The 16,078-nt window shown below is 36.4% G+C and overlaps 2 protein-coding genes across 2 annotated transcripts; one reads left to right on the forward strand and one right to left on the reverse strand.

Moving 5' to 3' along the window:
• Window positions 1-8,890: 8,890 nt before the first annotated feature.
• Window positions 8,891-13,338, forward strand: LOC131653328 (chemocyanin-like). The gene is made up of 3 exons (XM_058923434.1): window positions 8,891-8,968; window positions 9,174-9,349; window positions 10,039-13,338. Exons 2-3 carry the CDS (start codon window positions 9,178-9,180, stop codon window positions 10,500-10,502), a joined length of 636 nt encoding a protein of 211 aa, XP_058779417.1. The 5' UTR covers window positions 8,891-8,968; window positions 9,174-9,177; the 3' UTR covers window positions 10,503-13,338.
• A 169-nt stretch (window positions 13,339-13,507) lies between these two features.
• LOC131653327 (uncharacterized) lies at window positions 13,508-16,078 on the reverse strand. Its single transcript, XM_058923433.1, has 2 exons — window positions 14,540-16,078; window positions 13,508-13,760 (listed from the first exon to the last, which is right to left on the reverse strand). The coding sequence occupies exon 1, from the start codon at window positions 15,621-15,623 to the stop codon at window positions 14,640-14,642; it is 984 nt and encodes a 327-aa protein (XP_058779416.1). The 5' UTR covers window positions 15,624-16,078; the 3' UTR covers window positions 13,508-13,760; window positions 14,540-14,639.

Consider the following 16,078-nt stretch of genomic DNA (forward strand, 5'->3'; position numbering starts at 1 on the left):
GACGTAATGATGCTGCTATTGCTGCTGCATTGCAAGCTATGGCTGAAGCTATGCATACGGATGAGAATGCAAGGTCTCGGAGTTTAGCGACTTTCCAGAGGGAGAATCCTCTTGTGTTTAAGGGAACGCATGACCCCGAGGGAGCCTTGACTTGGATGAAGGAGATGGAGAGGATCTTTCGTGTGATGGATTGCACGCAAGAGCAGAAAGTCAGGTATGGCACTCATCAGTTAGCTGTGGAGGCTGATGATTGGTGGCTGGAGACTTTGGCAAGGTTAGAAGCAACCGGTGAAGAGATTTCCTGGACGGTGTTCAAGAGGGAGTTTTTGAGGAAGTATTACCTGGAGGATGTCCGTGGAAAGAAAGAGACTGAGTGTCTGGCTTTGGTTCAAGGCAGCATGTCTGTGTCTGAATATGCGGCAAAGTTTAATGAACTTGTGAAATTCTACCCGCACTTTGTTGGTGAGGGAGCAGAATTTTCTAAGTGCATTAAGTTCCAGAATGGGTTACGTTCTGATATCAAGAAGGCGGTAGGGTATCAGAAGATTCGGGTGTTTCCAGATTTGGTGGACAACTGTAGGATTTATGATGAGGATAATAATGCTCATCATAAGGTGATTAATGAAAAGAGGAACAAAGGTCCGCAGAATCGTGGGACGCCGTATGATGGAGGGAAGGGTAAGAAAAAGATGAATTATGAACCAAGGTTTAGTGGGGGAGATGCTCCTGCTAAGATTGTATGTTTTAAGTGTGGTAAGCCTGGCCACAAAAGTAATGTCTGCTTTAGTGACGCAAAGAAATGTTTCAAGTGTGGAAGGGTAGGACATGTGTCATCCGACTATGCATCCAAGGGAGTAGTGTGTTTTAATTGTGGTGAAGAGGGACACATGAGCGGCCAATGTCAGAAGAAGAAAGTTCAAGCTGGTGGGAAAGTGTTTGCTTTGGCTGGAACTCAGACGGACAAGGGTGATCGACTGATCAGAGGTACTTGTTTTATTAATGGCATTTCTTTAATTGCTATTATTGATACGGGTGCTTCGCATTGTTTTATAGCCGATGATTGTGTTAAAAGATTAGGTCTTGTTCTATCTGATTTGGGTGGTGAGATGGTTATCGATTTACCAGCAATGGGGTCGGTGACTACTTCTTTAGTCTGTAAGAATTGTCCGGTATCAATCTTCGGTAAGGACTTTACTGTTGATTTGATTTGTTTGTCGATGAGCGAGTTAGACGTGGTTCTGGGAATGGATTGGTTGATGAATAATCGTGTCCATATCGATTGTTATCATAAGTTGGTGAGGTTTCCATTTCTTGTGAAAGATGTGGAATTTGATGTCTTATCTACCAAGGAGTTGAATCGACTGTTTGAAGATGGGGCACAATTGTTTGGTGTGTTTGCATCGTTGACTGTGGAGAGTCGAGCTACAGTTGGGGATTTTCCAGTAGTGCGAGAATTTCCCGAAGTGTTTCCTGAAGACTTTTCTGATGTGCCGCCAAGGAGAGAGGTGGAGTTTTCCATAGATCTAGTTCCTGGTACGAGGCCTGTTTCTATGGCGCCATGTAGAATGTCGGCATCAGAGTTAGTGGAATTAAAGAAACAATTGGAAGAGTTGCTAGCAAAACATTTTGTGAGGCCTAGTGTTTCACCATGGGGAGCTCCAATTTTGTTGGTAAAGAAGAAGGATGGAAGCATGAGGTTGTGTATTGATTATCGCCAGTTGAACAAGGTGACGATTAAGAATAAGTATCCGCTTCCTAGGATTGACGACTTGATGGATCAGTTGGTGGGAGCCAGTGTGTTTAGCAAGATTGATTTAAGATCTGGTTACCATCAGATTCGGGTGAAGGAAGAAGATATTCAGAAGACTGCGTTTAGGACTCGGTACGGGCATTATGAGTTTTTGGTGATGTCGTTCGGAGTTTCTAATGCACCTGGTGTGTTTATGGAATATATGAATCGCATATTCCATGATCAGTTGGATAAGTTTGTTGTGGTCTTCATAGATGACATCTTGATTTATTCTAAGTCTCCGGAAGAGCATGAGGATCATTTGCGTGTTGTGCTACAGGTTCTGAAGGAGAAGCAGTTGTATGCTAAGTTATCCAAGTGCGAGTTCTGGTTATCAGAGGTGAGTTTTCTTGGTCATGTGATTTCAGGTAACGGGATTGCAGTGGATCCATCCAAGGTAGATGCAGTGCTACAATGGGAGGTTCCGAGATCGGTTACTGAGATCAGAAGCTTTCTAGGTTTGGCAGGTTATTATCGAAGATTCATTGAAGGCTTTTCGAAGTTGGCACTTCCGTTAACTCAGCTTACTTGCAAGGGTAAGGCGTTTATTTGGGACATAGTTTGTGAAAGGAATTTTGAAGAGTTGAAGAGAAGGTTGACTTCAGCTCCGGTTTTGGTTTTACCTGATCCTGAGGAACCGTTTGTGGTGTACTGTGATGCATCGCATATGGGGTTAGGTGGTGTTTTGATGCAGGAAGGTAAGGTGGTGGCTTACGCTTCGAGGCAGTTAAGGATTCATGAGAAGAATTATCCCACTCATGATTTAGAGTTAGCTGCAGTGGTTTTTGCATTAAAGATTTGGAGGCATTATCTCTACGGTGCAAGGTTCGAGGTCTTTAGTGATCATAAGAGTTTGAAATACTTATTTGATCAGAAAGAGTTGAACATGAGACAACGTAGGTGGTTGGAATTCTTGAAGGACTATGACTTTAGCTTGAATTACCATCCTGGTAAAGCTAATGTGGTTGCCGATGCTTTGAGTCGGAAATCTTTGCATATGTCCGCTATGATGGCGGAGGAGTGGGAACTTTTGGAGCAGTTTCGTGATCTTAGTTTGGTATGTGAATTGACACCAGATAGTGTGAAGATGGGTATGTTGAAAGTGACGAATGACTTTCTGTCGACCGTTAGCGAGAGACAGAAAATGGATGTGAAACTTGTTGATTTGTTTATGGTGGCAAATCAAAGTGATGATGACGACTTCAGAGTGGATGGTCAGGGTGTTTTGAGATTCCGTGGTCGAATTTGTGTACCTGATGATTCTGAGCTGAAAAAGATGATTTTAGAGGAAGGTCACAGAAGCAGTTTGAGTATTCATCCGGGAGCCAATAAGATGTATCAGGATTTGAAGAAGATCTTTTGGTGGTCTGGTTTGAAAAGGGATGTGGCTCAGTTTGTATATGCGTGTTTGGTATGTCAGAAGTCAAAAGTGGAGCATCAGCGTCCTGCAGGGTTGTTGCAACCATTGGATATTCCAGAGTGGAAATGGGATAGTATTTCTATGGACTTTGTGACGAGTTTACCAAATACTGTGAGAGGTTTTGATGCGGTTTGGGTGATTGTTGATAGGTTGACAAAGTCTGCTCACTTTATTCCTATTAACATCACTTTTCCAGTTGCGAAGTTGGCTGAGATTTATATCAAGGTGATTGTGAAACTACATGGTATACCGTTGAGTATTGTGTCGGATAGAGATCCAAGGTTCACATCATATTTTTGGAAAGGTTTGCAAGAGGCTCTAGGTTCTAAGTTGAGGTTGAGTTCGGCTTATCATCCTCAGACGGACGGTCAGACCGAAAGGACTATTCAATCGTTAGAAGACTTGTTGAGGGCTTGTGTTCTAGAGAAGGGAGGTTCGTGGGATACTTATCTTCCGTTGATAGAATTCACTTACAACAACAGTTTTCATTCTAGTATCGGAATGGCACCTTTTGAAGCGCTATATGGTCGTAAGTGTAGAACTCCATTGTGTTGGTTTGAATCGGGCGAGAGTGTGGTACTCGGACCTGAAATAGTAAGAGAGACTACAGAGAAGGTGAAATTTATTCGTGAGAAGATGAGAAGTTCACAGAGTAGGCAAAAGAGTTATCATGACAAGCGAAGGAAAGATTTGGAATTCCAATTCGGTGATCATGTATTCTTAAGAGTTACACCTATGACTGGTGTTGGACGAGCTTTGAAATCGAGGAAGCTTACTCCGCGTTTTATTGGTCCTTATCAGATATCGGAGCGAGTTGGCAAAGTTGCGTATCGGGTGGCGTTACCGCCAAGTCTTGCTAATCTGCACGATGTATTCCATGTGTCTCAGTTGAGGAGATACATTGTGGATCCGTCCCATGTGATTCAGATGGATGATGTGCAAGTGCGTGAGAACCTGACGGTTGAGACGATACCGGTGCGTATTGAAGATCGTGAGACTAAGACTCTGCGAGGCAAGGAGATCGCCTTGGTGAAAGTCGTATGGTTAAGTGCAGCAGGTGAGAGTTTGACCTGGGAGTTGGAGAGCAAGATGAAAGATTCCTATCCTGAGTTGTTTGTAGCAGGTAATCTTATTTTCGAGGACGGAAATCTTTTAAGTGGGGGAGGGTTGTAACGCCCATAAATGTGTTTTTCTGATTAATTGTGATGTTTGCTACATTTTCCTAATTTTACCGTTTTCGAGTCAAGTCAGTCGGTAAATATTAAGTATGCTAATATTTTACTTATTACTTTCCATGTGTGTAATTATTATGTTTTGGGTGTTAATTGGTTAGAATTAATGTTTAGTGACATTTGGGCCAAAATTAGAGTTTATGAAAGTTGAGTGGGGGAAAATGAGAAGTAGAGATATAGAAAGAGATTTTTTGATATAGAGAGAAAATGAGATATTTTGAGATAGAAAGAAAGAAAGAGAACTTGGGAAGAGAAGAGAAAGAAGAGAAAAACAAAGAGAAGAAGAGAGTTGTAGAATCCAAACCAAGCTAGAGCCAAGAATCCAACCAAGGTAAGGGGGATGAATATAGTTTATCTTGATTGTATGGTTCTTGTACTTTTGTATGCTTTGTTCTTGTTCTTCCTCTTTTCCAAGCTTGTTCAACAATGGCAAATTGTGTGTTTTGTGAGTTTTGAAGATATAAACTTGATTTTGTGGTGTGTATGTGTACTATGATGATAGATATTCCCATGGATCATGTTTGTTTTTCATTTCTCCATGTTTCCTTGCTTATGAAGAAATTTAGGTCAAAGACAATATGTGATGATCCAACCATATGATAATCATGGATTAGGTGTATATATATAGCATGTTTGTGTTGTATTGGTGTTGGGATGAAGGTTTAAATGGGTTTTGAATGGGTTAGAGGGAGCTGAGACGGTCTGTTGCAGAACTGGTTTTTCTGGGTTTACGCAGGTCCGCTGAGCGGAGGGGGTCCGCTGAGCGGAGGTTCTTTTGCAGGAAATCTCTGTCTGGGTCCGCTGAGCGGAGGTTCTGTATTTTTGTTTGGTGATTCCCTGTCTGGGTCCGCTGAGCGGAGCTCAAGCGGACTGTGTGAAATTTTGTTTTCCAAACTTTGTTTTGTTGTATCTTTTGAACCGTAGGTCGTTTCTACGCGCCGTTTGAAGTATTATGAGAACCCTTGAGTATGCTTTATGATAAAGAGGAGTGTGTTGGTGGTTGAATGATTTTTCATAAATGTATTTTGTGAAATGATATTTGCTAATCAAGTATGTTTTGACGGTATACGTGTGCTGTGTGAATATGAACGCCTGAGTGGCAATTTTGATGATGTATCCGTGTAGAATAATATAACCGGTGTGATGTAGATATGTGACCGAGTTATATTGTTGTTGTTGTTGTTATGTAATTGAGTCGTTTGTATGCACAGCATGACATTTCATTACGTTAATGGCGGAATGCTATTAACAGGTGGCCTGAATTGGCAATTATTACCAGTGGGAGCTTAGTGCTCGGTAAAAAGGTGTATTTGCCCGAGTGGCAAGAGGTCATCAGTGGGGGCTAGATGCTCGATGACGGTTAGTCGTAGCTTACTGCTCGACAAAGGTGTATTTTCCTTAGGGAAAGAAGTCCCAGCATAATGCTCGGCAAGGTGTATTTGTCATAATGACAAGGAGGAGTTTTACTCCGGATTTGGTACCACATGCATACGCATAGTCGAGTCTCATTCATCATCGTCGGTCTTTATAATTTATGTTATCATTCATGTACCGCATTACTTAAATATTGACTGTGGTTGACTTGTTGGATTATCTTGTTATATGATTCTTAATGATATTTGTGGGCATTACTATATTGATCATGCTTTCATTATGAATTGTATTCTCACCCTTCTGCCTTAATGTTACCTACTCGTGGGTAATGTGCAGGTGATCCGCAGGTGTAGGTGCTCTCTTTGTAGTCGTCCGTTTTGGTGTCGTCCACTCATGATACGTAACACCTAGGGGGGGGGGGGGGATCGAACACTTATTTTGTAGATAATGCTTATAGGATCCTTTTGATGTATATTTGATCCTTTAGATGCATTCGTATCATGTATTTTGAATACCTTCTCATGCGATGTATTTTGGAAGAATGTTGTGGATATTTCGTTTACCGATGCATTTATATATGTATGAATACATTCAGGTGTTTATGTGTATCCGTCCTCTTTGATTATTTGTGTTACGCATCTTTTGCGAGTATGTTATGTTTGGTTATGTGGTTACTTAAGTGTAACGCCCTAATTGTTTTTATGAATTTAATTTTTATACTCTGATATTTGTACCTATATGCCTGGGTAGAATTGGGGTGTTACAGCAAGCACTTAACCGTGTTAGACAAAAGATTCAGGGAGAAAAACACAAAGTTAAAATGGTTGAAACAATTTCATCTACTCCTACTCCTGAACAAAACAACAATGGTAATGGAAGCAATAGTTTTAATGGTTATAATAGACCACCCGTTTTTGATGGTGAAAACTTTGAGTACTGGAAAGATAGACTCGAAAGTTACTTTCTTTGTCAAGATGGTGACTTATGGGATCTAGTGCTGGATGGTTACACACATCCTGTAAATGCTCAAGGTGTCAAGGTTTCTAGACAAGCTATAAGTGATGCTCAAAAGAAAGACTTCAAGAATTATCACAAGTCTAGAACTATATTGCTAAATGCTATCTCTCATGTTGAGTATGAGAAGATAACAAATAGAGAAACAACTCATGACATCTTTGAATCCTTAAAGATGACTCATGAAGGTAATGTCCAAGTCAAGGAGACAAAGGCTCTTGCTTTAATCCAGAAGTATGAAGCTTTCAAGATGGAGGAAGATGAGAACATTGAAGCAATGTTTTCAAGATTCCAGACTTTGACTGCTGGATTAAGAGTGCTTGACAAGGGATATATAAAGGCTGATCATGTCAAGAAGATCATCAGAAGCTTGCCCAGAAGATGGGGTCCAATGGTGATTGCATTCAAGATTGCTAAGAATCTGAATGAAGTTTCTCTTGAGGAGCTGATCAGTGCCTTAAGAAGCCATGAGATTGAGCTGGATGCAAATGAACCTCAGAAGAAAGGTAAGTCCATTGCATTAAAATCTAATAATAAAAAATACACTGACGCTTTTCAGGCTGAAGAAGAAGATTTTGAGGAGTCAGAATCAGAAGAAGAAGAAGAAGAAGAAGATGAACTATCTATGATATCCAGAAGAGTAAATAAACTATGGAAAAGCAAGCAGAGAAAGTTCAAGAACTTCAAGAACTTCAAAAGGTCTGAAAGAGGAGAATCTTCTGGACACAGAAGATCTGACAAGAAGAAGGTGACGTGCTATGAATACAAGGAACCCGGACATTACAAGAATGAGTGTCCAAAGCTTCAGAGGTAAAAACCCAAGAAAAAGTTTGAAAAGAAGAAAGGTCTTATGGATACTTGGGATGACTCAGATTCTTCTGATACGCTGTCAAATATACTGAAACGCTGTCAAATTCAAAAGCTCACAAACTTCATCTTCAACCTCACAAACTCTTGTAATATTTAGTGAGTGTTAAGTTTAGAACTTAAGAGAAATATCTCAGTTGTGATTACAGCTTTATTAGAAGCAAATCTATACTCTTGTAAACTTATTTTACATTGATTGTAAAAGATTATCTAGAGTGATCAAGTTGTGATCTGTAGACTCTAGAAGGATTCCTAGAGTGATCAAGTTGTGATCTATATACTCTAGAAGACTTAGAGGTTATCTAAGTGAAAAACCATTGTAATCAGTTGGATTAGTGGTTTAAATCCTCAGTTGAGGTAAATCACTCTAAGGGGGTGGACTGAAGTAGTTTGGTTAACAACGAACCAGGATAAAAATAATTGTGTTCATTGTTTTTATCTTCTAAATTTTTGAAGTTACACTTATTCAATCCCCCATTTCTAAGTGTTTTTCTATCCTTCACATACATTCTAACTTGAGGGAGAATGTTGATCATAATGGAGACATTGATGTAACTCGAAGCATAACTAAATCATAACTAACCATTAGTTAGTTGCTAATTAATTAGATGGATGTTAAGTTAGTTACAAATTACTTGATATATATATATATATATATATATATATATATATATATATATATATATATATATATATATATATATATATATAAGTAACTCACGTATATGCATGGATGAGGATGAGTAACTAACCTTTATTATTATTATTATTTTACTAAACATGTTCTCTATTAATAATCATGCAATAGATCATAAATTTTCAAAACAGTAGTAAAACAAAAAAAAAGTAAATACGAAACAGTATTTCTAAATATGATATCAATTTTAGGACTAACTTTTTATTTTATGAATATCCATATACCTATCATAGGAATTAGGTATTTATATATTTATTATTGAATCAGTTTTCACTATAAATTAATTTAAAATATATTACCGGGCGCACGAACCTCATTGTAAGTGCGCCACACACTAGTTTTCTCTCGCAACGGAAAGGAAACCAAAACTCTCACTCTCATCTCTCTGTATAAAGGCGCGAAAACGATTATCTCTTCCTCGCCGATCAGCCACCACCGCAACAAGTTCACACTCTAACGTAATCTCTCTTTCTCCTCTTCTTCATCTTCAATTCCTCTTTCATTCTTCTTAGATTTCACTTTCTGAATTTGCAGGCATATTACTACATTCTCTGCTCTGCATTGATTCTACACAGGTATCAATCTCAAACTTCACCTTTCATTTTCTTGAAGATAGCAACAAAATCACGCTTCAACTTGTTAATTACGTTCCTAAATCACTCTCTGTTTTGATTTTATCCGAATTAGATTTCAAATTTCCTTTGCGATCTTCTTTCATTCGATCAGATCAAGCTATATTTAACTCCGAGTTTTGATTTAATCTTTCTGTTTGGATCGAAGGAAAATGAGGCCAGTTTGGGCTCTGAAAGTTTTAATCGTCATCGTTTTCACTTCGATTCTCTTCCGTGGCGTCTGTGGTGCTAACCACACCGTTGGCGGTGCTTCCGGCTGGGATCTCAATGTCAATATGCACGACTGGTCTTCAACCACTACCTTCAATGTCGGCGATGATCTTGGTATGTATCTTAGTTCATTCTCTCTATTCCAAACACATTCGAGTTGAAAAACACAAAACGGTTAAGATCTTACATAATCTGCATTTTCTGAAACTTTCAGTTTTTTTGGTAAAAAATTTCTGAAAATTAGTTAAATCTAGCAAATGCGCGCAAGTTAATTAATGCTAAAGTAGTATCAATTAGGTTAAGGTGTTTAATATTGGTTTCCTAATTAGTTGAATTTTCATTTTAACAATAAGAGAATTCATTCATAATAATCATTAGATTTAGAACGGTTAAAAAAATTAATGAAATAAACCAAATTGAAGTTAAAATTATTCAATTATGTTGTTTAAAGTATGATTCATTTTGATAAAAATTATCTTCTAACAATTTGGTACGTTTTGAAATTTGAAATCGATATATCAAACTAATAATAATTTTAGTTTGATTCATTTTTGAAAAAATTCAAACTATTCGGTTCAATTTATGTTGTTTGTTATTATAGTTCAATTCGGTTCGATTTGGTTTTCGGTATCATAAACCGCCTATGCTTTATGTTGATTTTTCTTTTCCTTGATATAAAACGTGAGTTGTTAGGAAAAACAGATTAAAAAAGAAAAAAAAAACGCGGGAATAAAGATAAGGGTATTTATGGAAAGTTGAATTTAAATTTGCAATAACGAAGGTTTCGTTGCATGTATTGGCAGTGTTTTCTTACACGCCGTTACACGATGTGGTGGAAGTAAACCAACAAGGTTACGACACGTGTACGATAGCAAACGCAATAGGCACATATAACACCGGAGAAACAGTGATCCATCTGACCTCAGAAGGAACCCGTTACTTCGTCTGTGGGAGAATGGGCCATTGCCAAATGGGCCTCAAACTCGAAGTCCGAATTCCGATCCAATCCAACAACAACGGAACCGGTGATAACCAAAACCAACCCGGCGGCGCTCGGAGAAATCCACCTCCACCTCGTTCTCCACTTCGTTTTCCTCCACCACATCATCAGTCTCCTCCTAGTCCTCGAGATGCACCTTCTGATGCACCTACTGAAGAGCCTTGTGATTGTTCCTCTGCTGGGGAGGGTCGTTGGGTCGTGTCATTGATTACACGAGTGACCGTCTTAGGTTTAATCTTCTTCTCTTCTTTGTTCTTTGTCAATTAGCATCTCTTGGATTTTGCTAATGGGTTCAGCTAGCAACTAGCTAGCTCACACCACTAGAGATTCTATTTTACACATGTGAGTTTCTTGTATTTCTTCATTCATAACACTATATTGTTCTGTACATAGATATAGATTGTGATTTGGGTTCAGTAAATTTTTTTCAAAGTTAGTCATGATCTTGTGTTGCCAATGTGAGATTCTTTGCTACCTTGAATTTGTTAACAAAGAAACTTGTTTAGTTCTAGTAAACTCTGAACACTTAATGTGAGAATTTGTTTGTATACTCTTTGCTTCTTGTTTGTTCAATTACACTTCTCATGTTATAGGTTCATTGCTTTGTTTTGTTTGGGGGTGCATTTTAGTTTTCCTCATTTTTTTAATTGAAAATTGTTTATTATCTATCTATTCTTATTCAATAATTTTAGTTAGACAATAGATGACACTTCTTAAAAGCTGCTTTGATTTTTATTCACCATTTAAAAAACCGATTTGTAAGTTAAAGATTGACTCTACTCATATGATAATACTATATCTCATGTGATGTGAAACTCTTGTGGCTGACATGTAATTCAAATAGTTTCAATTTCATCATATGAATTTATGACACGAGACATTTACATGTTCTTCACATCGATAATAATTTGATTATAGTTTCATGTGTGATTTTGTGTTTTGTGTCAGACGCTAAACACCCTTTATCTGTAGTGGCAATGTTACATGAATTTCGCCACATACACTAAGCATTAGGAGGAAATGGCAAATCTCTTTCAGCTTTAGTAGTGGTGTGTTTAAATGCTGTCTCAAAATTGCAATAATTTTGAAACTCATGAGTTTTGTATTGTTAGAGGGAATGGGCACGGGGCATGGCATTATTTCAACTTGCAGTACTTGTTTCCACTTTTCACTTTATTTATTCTATGCTTTTAGGAGAAATAGAGGGAAGTTAACTTTCTATATGGGCACAACAAATAATGAAACTTTCTGCTGTTGCATCCATTAGAAGTCAGAATATAGAAATCTATATGAGGCAATTTTGAATGTTGTGTCTTGTAGCCATTGCTTTAACTTGTCCCTCTTCCATAACTTAAGGTCCACACAGCATACTTGTGCCATAATTAACAACGTGCCCAAGCATTTTGTGAGTTGTTTCCATTAGTGGTTAATAAGAAAATAACTTGTCATTGATAATGGCAAACATTATTGAGTTTTTTATTAGATCATCTAGCTAGCACATTGTTCTTAATCAATATTTAGACATCATTATTACCATAAGCAACAGTTACGTAGACAACTGGTCTCAATGAAACCTCCAACTTGACCCTTCTCTTTTGATTGATAATAAGTTTTATCTAGGCCACCAGAAGTTAGAGGTGCATTTGCTTGCTTTATGAGACTTATCATTATGATTTGCCACATCTTAGTTGTTTTCTCCTTGTTAGAGCATAATGGAAAAGGGTGTAAGGTGGTTTTTTCTTATTTGATATTTTGCAATTGTTTTCTCCTTGTGGATTTATTCCATTGAGTTTATGTTAGTTTTGAACTGTCCTTCTTTGTATATATCACATATCATATTATTTGTTTGAATATGATTACCTCGTGTACTAATATTTTAATATATTCTCTTTTGGTGCTTCAAAAGAAATTTATTTAGGTAATATATATCTTTTTGGAATTTAAAGAAAATATAATTAGTTATTGAACTAAATACATGGCTATTTTGGAGGTAGCAGAACCCACATGCAAAAGTAGAAAGATTGGGCAGAAATAGAAATGTAAGGCCAAATGCTTATTAAAAAAAGGAAATGGAAGGCCAACCTATTTATAATAAAAGTGATGAACTAAACTTTTCTAATTGAAATTAAAGGCATTTTGCAGGCAGGAGACGGAAGAGGGGCCATGTCTGTACTTTCATATAAATGAAAAACTGTAACTAGCTGGTTCCACTAACAATGTTCCAGTTTGACCAACATATTTTTGAAGCTTAAAATTCAATATTGAAGTTTAGCTTTTTAATTTAATTTAGAATATTTTTTCAAAAAAATATTTAGTGTGTTTTTGTAGTTTGTTGAGCCTTTTTTTAATGGCTAATTAACTTATAAGGGAGGAGTAAGAGAGAAATCAAGAGCTTAGTAAATGGAATTTTTGCTCAAACAAGTTCAAATTTAGAAAAAAAAAAAAAAACACAAGCTGTTTATGGACCCCTCAATGTTTGTGACACAAGTATAAACATGGGGCTCTTCTATTTTAATTTTCAGTGGCATATAAAAGCGAAACTCACTTTCCGACCATAGGTTATCATGATTAAAATTAAGGCTTCAAGATACAGCAACTCCTACTACTAGACTTCCAAATCTATAATGATCTTTATATAGAAAAGATTCATGAGCGAGTGTGTTTACTACTAAGTTTATTACACTAACCTCAATTTTGATCCCTTAACTAATTGTGACTTTAGAGATTTGACTGGTATGCAAGATATGTCATCTTATGGGGTATAAATTTTTTTTTTTGGGTTAAATTGTGGTTAAATATGACCTCAAAAAATATAGTCATGGATAAATTGTGATTTATTAGAGACCTTATTTATTTTATCATGGTTGAACAAGGGACAATCTCCTCAATTTCAAAAAATTTGAGACGACTTTAAATTAAGTCAACATGCTTGTATTAACTCAAGGTCACATACTACAATGCACAGCTGATTCAATTGACATATTATTAGCACTGCTTCAATTCATCCTTATCTATTCACTTTATCCATTTTTCTCATTTACCAAAAGAAAATAAAAGCATTAGCTTCTCTTCTATGACTATAGACAAAAAGTTGGTCCTGGTCAATTATTTGATGTAGAGTTTTTAAATTTAAGAACCATTTTAAAATTTTATTGATTTTATGAAAAAATAATATATTGGTGCTACTTTATTTTTCATTATTCAACATACTTTTCTCTGATCTATGTCTTCTATCAACATTTTAACGCTGAATTAAAGAGCAATAATCTTCATATTTATAGTGATGTCTAGGATAACTACATGATCAATACAAACTTATCAGTAACATAAGAAATAGTAGAGACTTCTTAATAGCTACTAGAACATGTAAATAACTTAGACAAAAGAAAGAGCACATACTAACTTATTTCTATTAAATCACTATAAACTTAACATGGGAAAAAAAGTCCACCATGTCTGAAACTTGTCCTGGGCTCCTGGCTTCTTCACACAGTCTCAGTTGCAAAAATATATACACATTAAATCCTGCACAAAGGAGAGAAGAAAGTGTCAACATAGATAAACGACAAAGCAAATGTGTTTGTTAATTGCTTATAGAAAAAACTAGTATTTGTTATTAGATGCACTAATGTAGACTACATTTTGTTTCTAGACATCAATCAATTGTTTGGTAGTTGGAACAGATTAATCAAAGCTAGATTCATTTAATTGTACAAACTACTATTTATGTTTTGCCAGATGTTAAAAGCCTAATGCTTAAAGAATACTGTCACTTTTGGAGTTATAGTGTTGTTATATAAATATCACTTTTGTATAAATAAAGAAGCTTTAAGGAATCCTCTCTTACTATATAGTTAAAAAAATTCAACAAACATTTGATTATGTTTAATTTATACATATAAAGATTCCATATGAAAGTGGCACATTTAACTACTAGTATTACCAATTACTAACTTAGTATTAGTATTTGTGAACAGTTGTCATCTGATACATGACAAAAATTATCTACTATTTCAAAGTTTAAGTTGTTGGGCAAAGAATAATTACTTATCATAATGAATTGTACGATTATGCTACAATTCTTTTGTTAGTCAGTTTATACAGAATTTTGCTCAGACTTTAAATGAAAGCTTCGCTAGTAAACGGTAGGATTGATTTCCCTCGAATTAGTCGGTCCTAAGATCGGTTACTAAGTTTTAATAAAAAGATAGTATGATAATTTAGGAAGTATAAACGGAGACAGTAAAATTCTGCACTAAATTCATGGAATTGACACTTTATTGAGGGAATGATTGGATATGTACCTTCAAAGTGGTTAAAATCCTTGCAGATAATCAATTTTTTCTGCTAAGTTTTGACTGTGACTGGTGTGAAAAAGAGAGATTAACATGAACCACATCATCATCAAACACCGCGGTTGACCAATTTCATAAAACGCTGATAAGATTCAAGCCTCTGCAACTTCATCTGATTATTAAACTTCTGAATAAAAGCCTCAGCCCTTTTATTCAATTCTTCAGGACTTATTGATTTTTCTCTCCTCAAAGAAGCCCTATCACTGAAAGTTTCTGACTTTTTCAATTCCCTTTGAGCCCAAGCTACAGGATCATCATAATCATCACCACCACCACCACCACCACCAAAACCACCATTGTTACGAAATGGCTCTGCCTTCACAATCCTTGCAGTCCAAGTATCACTTTTCTTCAGATGTGGCTTCATTGTTTTCTCTTGTCCTTCCATTATAGCTTTCCATGTTGCTTCCAAACTGTCATCAATATCACCACTTTTATCATCTGAATCTATCAAGTTATAGTCGTTTCTGCATTTTTCTGATGACGGGTCAATCATGAGTTTGTTGCATATTAATCCAAAGTCTTTTGCTTTATCATCAGAATTTCTCAAGTAGTAATCATTGCTGCATTTTTTCTGTGATGGATCAGTGATGAATTTGTTGCAGAACAATTCACACTCTTCAACTTCAACAACCCTTTTCTCTTCTTCATCTTCTACAACTTCTTCAATCTCCTTTTCTTCTTCATGTAGTTCATTTGTTTGGTCTTCTAGCTCAATTGGGTAGGTGGTAGTTTCTAAAATTGTGGTTGCTGTTTTGTGTTTGGGATCAGAAAAGCTTGAAGAAGCAGCAATGGTGATGATGATGAAGTTAACAACAATATAAAGAAAAGGAAGTGTTAACCATCTTTTTATTGAGAACCAAAGTTGAGGAAGAGTTGATAGAACAAGATCAAATGTGTATGGGATTATTGCAACTTTCAACAGAACAAGAATTGAGATGATTCCTATGGACATGAGCACAAATTTGGCAACCCATATAGATGTTTCTATTCTGTTTGGTTTTTGAGAAGATGGGTTTTGAAAAAGATCCATTTTTGATAAGTTTCAAGAAAAAAACTGATGATAACAAGAAAGAAAGAGAAAGAGAAATATGGTCAAGAAACTAAAGTTTTTTGAGGAGGGATATGTTCTTTAACAACCAAACATCATGTTTTGAGAAGAATGACAAAAGAAAAAGAAAGGGTTTATGGATTTGTTGCTGCATATGTTGAGAGATTTAAGATGAGTTTATGACTAGGTAGTTGTCTTTAAGAGATTTGAGATTTAAGTCTTGGAATGAAATTAGGAAGCTTTGTTTTTATAGGAGAGAGAATTAGAAAGCTGTGAAGATAGGATAGTTTCATGGTGAATTTTAATTAGTTAGGATCATTGAAAATGAAAGAAAAAAAAGGTTTTTTTTAAGGAGGGAGAGAGGTTTCTAGTATCACTGTTTTCAGGTGCTGTGATTAATAGCATAGAAAAATTCCATAAATATTGGGAAGGGTGGA

Source organism: Vicia villosa, linkage group LG2, assembly GCF_029867415.1.
Source record: "Vicia villosa cultivar HV-30 ecotype Madison, WI linkage group LG2, Vvil1.0, whole genome shotgun sequence".
Lineage (NCBI taxonomy): Eukaryota > Viridiplantae > Streptophyta > Magnoliopsida > Fabales > Fabaceae > Vicia > Vicia villosa.

Excerpts from the sequence above, each read along its gene's own strand:
- LOC131653328 (XM_058923434.1), top strand. The coding sequence starts at position 9,178 with ATGAGGCCAGTTTGGGCTCTGAAAGTTTTAATCGTCATCGTTTTCACT. Across the intron at positions 9,350-10,038 it reads CAATGTCGGCGATGATCTTG|TGTTTTCTTACACGCCGTTA; the intron begins GTATGTATCTTA and ends ATGTATTGGCAG.
- LOC131653327 (XM_058923433.1), bottom strand. The coding sequence starts at position 15,623 with ATGGATCTTTTTCAAAACCCATCTTCTCAAAAACCAAACAGAATAGAA.